Source organism: Colobus angolensis, unplaced genomic scaffold, assembly GCF_000951035.1.
Source record: "Colobus angolensis palliatus isolate OR3802 unplaced genomic scaffold, Cang.pa_1.0 Scaffold4, whole genome shotgun sequence".
Taxonomy (NCBI): Eukaryota; Metazoa; Chordata; class Mammalia; order Primates; family Cercopithecidae; genus Colobus; species Colobus angolensis.
In genome coordinates this window covers 7,258,399-7,264,570 of record NW_012117376.1, presented here as the reverse complement: position 1 = coordinate 7,264,570, position 6,172 = coordinate 7,258,399, and the positions used below count along the sequence as shown (strand labels likewise).

Below are 6,172 nucleotides of genomic sequence, written 5' to 3'. Positions count from 1 at the left end.
CTGCCCTGGAGTGCAGTTGGCCCTGTAGTGCTGGGTCAGTGCTGGGCATCCTAACTCCATCACTTACTAGCTGTGTGATTTGGGGCAAGTTGATCGATCTCTCTGTGCTGCACTTTCTTCTGTTAATTGTGCATCTCACAGAGTCATTGGGAAGATTCAGTGACATGAATCATGACATATTCAACACATAGATGTTGAAATCAATGGTAGCTGGCACTTTATTACTATTATTATTGTTATTATTGTTATTGTTATTCCCATATACAAGGTGCTGTTGGGAACACAGAGGAAGTGACTGGCTGGGGGTTCAGGGAAAGCTCCGTAGAAGAGGGAACACTTGAGCTGGGTCTTGAAGGATGAGTAGAAGTTCACCAAGTGGGAAAGGACACTCTAGGTAAGGAGCCTGTGATTCCAGGTTGCACTCTGTCAATGAGGGTTTGTTCTTTGGGGGATTAAAGCATTGTGTTCGTCCCGCCTTCCCTGAGTGCCCCTACTGCCCCGCTCTGGGTCTGCCCTGGGGGAGGTGTGTGCTTACCCTCCTGTAGCGGCCTCCTGTGTCGTGGTGGCTGTGGGTTCCTCCTCACGGCAGCTGCTGGGTCCCCATCAGTCCATGTTTGGGGCCACAGGTCTGTATCTGTCATGTGTGTCTGGGTTTGGTGCTGTCTGTCCGCATGTTCCTATGGCTGTGTTTGGCAGCACTGGTATACAGTGGGCCCCCGGGGCTCCACTGTGGGGGGCACTTTGCATGCTTCCTTGGCCTCCAGCTCCAGGCCTCTTAGGCCGCCCTCCTCCCTGGCCCAGGTGCAGCCCCTGCCTCTCTGCTCTGCTCCCCAGGGGCTTCCCGCTGCCTTTTCTCCTGGCCTTTCTAGTCCCCTCTGCACTGGGCACTCAGAGGGGCCTTTCTCAACCACAGATTCTGTCCCATCACCTACTGCTTCAAGTCTAGCCTTCAGGCCTAGGAATCAGGGAGCAGCCTTTTAGGTCTGGCCCCAGCTGCTGGTTCCAGCCTCATCTCCCACCTGCCAGGCAACACTGAACACTCGTGGTTCCCCTCACACACTGTTGGGCTCCTCACCTGGGGGGCCTTTGCTCAAGCTGTTGCTTCTGCTGGGAATGCTCCCACCCCTCCTCTGCCTAGCTAACTCCCACTCATCCTTTAAGACCCAAGGCAGGCATCACCTCCCCTGGGAAGTCCTCCCTGATCCTTTCCAGGCTGGGTCAGGTCCCTGGCTCTGGGCTGCTAATCCCTTCCATGGGGGGTAGGAGCAAGTGCCTTGCCCAAGATCACACAGCTGGTGAGTTGGAGTCAAGATTGGAACCCAGGTATATTGGGCTGCAAACAGAGCGGGCTGTTCCACAGTCCTGGTGAGGCAACAGTGGCTGGGACTGTTGGAGAAGAGTGGGTGGGCTTGAGAGAGATTTTGGAACTGGAATCCTGAGGACATGGCTGAGATGGGTCTGAGGTGGGTGGGGAGGGAGGGCAAGTGTGGTAGATCACTGTGTGTCTGCAGGAGCATCTGGGCAGGTGTGCGATAGATCACTGTGTGTCTGCAGGAGCATCTGGGCAGATGGGGATGTCCCACTGTGAGCTGGGGATGACCAGACCAGGTGCATGGCATAGGGAAAGACCAAGTCCAGCTCAGGCCTGCAGAGTCTGAGCAGCCCAGGAGTCGGCCAAAGGGACTGTCAGGGAGAGGCCTGGCTGGAGGTGGGGTCTTCGGGCTTGGCTGGTCTTTAGATTTTAAAATGGTCGGGCCACCCAGGAACTGAGGCTGGTGGGAGAGAGGGGGCTCCCATTCTATCCTGAGGAGCTGAATTGGTGGGGAAGAGAGGCTAGGGACTATAAAGGAGGCTGAGAAAGTGAGGAGCCAGGTGTCATGGCACACAGGCCCTCTCCGAGGGGCCAGGTGGCAGGGAGGCCATGGAGGACAGGACTGGAAGGTGGCCCATAAGCTTTGACCTCAGGGCGGCCACTGTGCTGTGTAGGTGGTCTCATAGGTCGGAGTTCTTTGCAGAAGCTTGTGGGCCACTTGTCTGCTTCCTCCACTTAGCTTGGGACTCGGGGAGGGCCAAGTTCTTTCCAGTTGGCTAAGGCTCCACAACACTGGTCCCAGTTTGGCCCAGAGGATTTGTCCAGTATGAATGGATGGACAGATTGATAGATGGGCCAGCTGCCATCAGCAGGCCGTATTTTGGAAGGGGTGTTTCATTCATCTGCCCGTCCACTGTTTTTCACCTTTTAGAATCAGAGAAACAAAATGACATTTGCTCCCCTGCAAGGATCAGCCCTGTGTCTTGGGGCTGACAGTAGAGAGTCTTGGCTTTTGTCGTGCTTGAGGCCTGGCCACCAGCGTGTTTCCTCTGCCCATTCTAGCATGCACACTCAACCCCCAGGTGGCTGCTCTGTCTCCACCCCCAGCCCTCACCAGGTCCTCAGATAGTCCCCTCTGCGTCACTGCTCCCCTGGCCCAGCGTGCTTCCTGCCGCCTTCTCACCACCAGCATTCCAACCCAACATCTTAGCATGGCATTCAGTGCCCTGCGTCTCCCCACCTCTCTGCTCTGCAGCTCTCTTTGACGCCCGTGCGTGCTGTCCACTGTCCCAAGCCTGCCTTGTGCTTTCACATCTCGACGCCTTTGCTCAAGCTGTGACCTCTTCCAAAAATGTCCTTCTGCCTTGTCCCTCTGTCCTGAACACACATCTGACCATGTCTCTTTCTGGCTTCAAGCCCCTCCTTAGGCAAGATCTGAATGGCTTGGCCTGGCCCTGGCTACCTTCCTCCCTCACCTCTCACCAGGGCCCACCCTCTTGTCCAGGTCCCAGGGCTGCACAGGGGATACCCACCTCACAGGCGTGTTGGGAGTCTCACATGAGATGCAATGTGTGTGACATGCAGGAAGAGCTCAGGAAATGTTTGGCCCCTGCCCTGCCTTCCCTGTGCCTGTCACACAGTAGGTGGACCCCAGGACTAGGGTCACTGACTGAATCATTACTTAGAACCAGCCAGAAAATGATGCAGAGAAATCAGGCAGAGGTGGTGTGGATCAGATTAAGTGATCTGGGGCCCAACTAGGGTGAGAGGTGGCCCCTGCCTGACCAGGGGTCTGATAAGTGGCAGAGAGGATGTTCCAGCTGTGGTACCCTGGGCAAGGCCCCCTCTTCCCCATGGCCCCCTGACCAGTGTAGTGGCTCTGAACTGAACTGAACTGAACTGAAGAGGAGGAAAAGATGGATCTCCCAGAACTGTCTGAGAAGCAGCGAGGTGCAGTGGGTAGAGTCCTGGGCCAGGGCTGGAGTGAGGCAAGGTAGCCTATTTCACCCCATTTTACCGAGGAGGAAACCTGAGGCTTAGAGAGCTAACATCCAGCATCACAGCACCGTGCTGCTTCCTGTTTCTCATGCATGTGGCCTGAGCAAGGTGCCTCCCTCCTGGTGCCCTCGTTTCTTCCTCCGTGAAATGAGGGTGAAAATTCTTCCTTGCTTGCCATCCTCCTGATGTTCTAATGAGAATGCTGGTGGGCACAGAAGAGCTTTGTAAACTGTGAGCAGTGCTAGATAATTATATGGGATTGTCTTTAAAATCATTCTGATTATTATTACTTCATTTATTCATTTCATTATGCAACTCACATTATTGATAACTTTTGGACCTGGGTGCTGGGGATGCCCAGATGAACAAGACAGGTATATCCAATGTCCATGCTCCCTGCCCCTAGCCATGGAGCCTCTTTACCCTGGCTTTACATCTCAGTCGCCTTTACATTTCTCCCTGTGGACAACCGCAGGGTTGGGACAGGTCCTGAGACTGCTGTGTGAGCAGGTGCTCACCTGTGGGGTCGCAGCCATGTCATCCTAAGGTAGGGCTTATTCACAAGCCTGTGGTCAGGATGCTTTGTCGTTCCCCTGAATAGGTAAGGGACTGATGAACTAGACTTTGGAGTCAGGCAGGTTAGAGTGGGAATCTCAGCTCTCTGCTTACTTGCTGTGTGACCTTGAATAAGTCACCCCACCTCTCTGAATTCAGTTTCCTGAGTTGTAAAATGGGAATGATAAGAGTACCTACCTGCCTTTCAGTGTCATTGTGCCTGGCACAAGAGAGGCACTTGGTAACTTGCAGCCTTCTCACTGTAATTATTGTTTTGAGTTTGTTCTGGGAAAGGAGAAGTCCCAGGGGTCTGGAGCATTCAGGGAGAACTCCAGGCAGGAAGTACTTCTTGTGTTGGGCTGTAAGGGATGGGTGGGCAGAGGGAAGGGCATCTTGGTGCCTGTGGGTGGAGGAGCAGGAGGGCTGATGGAGGGCAGGAGCTGCCCCAGCTGCCTCAGGAGGGTGCTCCGACCCAAACTGGCCCTCAGGCTGGGAGTGAGGGGTAAGGACGTTTGCCTATAGATATTGAGCCATTTGCATATGGGCATTTGCTCTACCAAAGACTAGGGTTTGCAAAGCAAATTCCCCAGAGGAACCAGCTTGAGCAAATCTGATTTCTAGTTTTGACTGTGACACCTTCGCCTTGAGGCCTTGGACAGGTTTCCTCCTTCCCTTCTCTCTGAGCCTCAGTTTCTTCACTGATAAAATGGTATAATAATACCTCTTGTGCCTACTTTCAAGTAAAGATCACAAGAGATAATTCATCTAAAATTTCTCTCTTGAAATATTGAGATTAGATCGTGTCCTTATCGAGGGTTTTCTCCCGAAACCTTATAGCTACCATTCCAATAGGGGCTTTTCAAGCTCATAGGACGAGGAACAGAGGTTGAAAGTGCTTCATTTTGGTCTTTCTTGTCAAAATAAACTATTTCATTTAAGCAACAATACCAGTTAGGCAAGTGATTTCCATAGGAGAGAGACAAGAGAAACTTGACAGGGAGCAAGACTTAATGGAAACCCTCTGTGAGGCATGGTCCCTGTAAGTCACTTCTTGACTTACTCTAGGGTCGCAGGAAGACAAACCTTCTGGAAGACTGAGATAGCCCTGAAGGCCCATCCTTCATACTGCCCTGGTTGAAAAGGCCTTCTAACCGCACAGGCCTGCCATGGAACTTGCCAGAGGTGAGGGCCACCAGTCTGTCACACACTTTTACCAAAGAGCCCCAGACTGCCCTAGCTTCAGGCCTCTTCGGCCCCTCCGTAACCACAGCATTCTCATCCACATCGTTGTAGGCCAGGTGTTGCACGTGGCATTGAACAACCACACATGGCCTGTTTCTTGAAGATAACTTTCCAGAAGTACAATTTCTTGAGTCAAAAGGCAATAATCATTTGGGTCACTGTAAATTGTCCTGCCAAACTGACCCTCAGAAAGGCTATATCTGGTGACCCCATGTTGCCCCCTGATTTTGAGAAGGATGTCTGTACTCAAGGAGACAGGGGGCAGAAGGGCAGGGATCAGGGATGGGCATTTACAAATTTGCTCCAGTCCTCCCCAGTTTGTCTCTGGACTCGGGGGCCCTTCTGTGTGGAACGCATGGGGTTGGCACAGCCGCCTGGGGCCCTCCTGGGGGTGGAGATTGGTTGGCCAGCATTGGGGTGACAGGGGTGGGAGCTGGTTGAGGGTACTCCAGTCTGGATGTCACCTTTGCCCTGTGGGGCCCACTAAGGGGGGGGCGTGTCACTCAATTCCAGGTTTTTCAGCCTGGAGATGTGACTCCCTAGGCCTGGTGGGAGGCCTGCTGTGCTGTGAGGCTGGGGGACCCATGGGGACATAGATCTCAGACACTGGCCCCGACTTGAGTGGGCGCAGCTGAGGAGTGCTGGCCTCAGGCCGTGGGGAGGGCTCTCTTCCCGGTGACAGTCGCTCTCTTCCCGCAGGATGGCCGAGCCTCGATTTAACAACCCCTACTTCTGGCCCCCTCCTCCCACCATGCCCAGCCAGGTAAGACTGACGTCGCCCCTCCGGATGCCCTAACCTCCTTGGAGCTGCTTCGCTTCGCCCTGGGTTTTGGCTGTGCCTTGTGGGGCGCGGGGTGAGGAGCGAGGGGCGCGGGTGGACCAGCGGGCCTGGGGTAGGCGCGGGACGCGGTCCAGACCTCCTCAGCCCGTCGTCTTAACGCCCACAGCTGGACAACCTGGTCCTGATTAACAAGATCAAGGAGCAGCTGATGGCGGAGAAGATCAGGCCGCCTCACCTGCCGCCCACGTCGGCCTCGTCGCAGCAGCCGCTGCTAGTGCCGCCGG

General features: G+C 54.4%; 1 protein-coding gene across 1 annotated transcript in view; it reads left to right on the top strand.

The window, feature by feature from the left end:
• The first annotated feature begins 356 nt into the window (after positions 1-356).
• Positions 357-6,172, top strand: part of ZNF362 (zinc finger protein 362) — a 27,671-nt gene continuing 21,855 nt past the window's right edge. The window contains exons 1-3 of the mRNA XM_011955657.1: positions 357-394; positions 5,807-5,870; positions 6,055-6,162. Coding sequence (XP_011811047.1) covers positions 357-394; positions 5,807-5,870; positions 6,055-6,162 — 210 coding nt within the window. The remainder of the gene's footprint in view (positions 395-5,806; positions 5,871-6,054; positions 6,163-6,172) is intronic.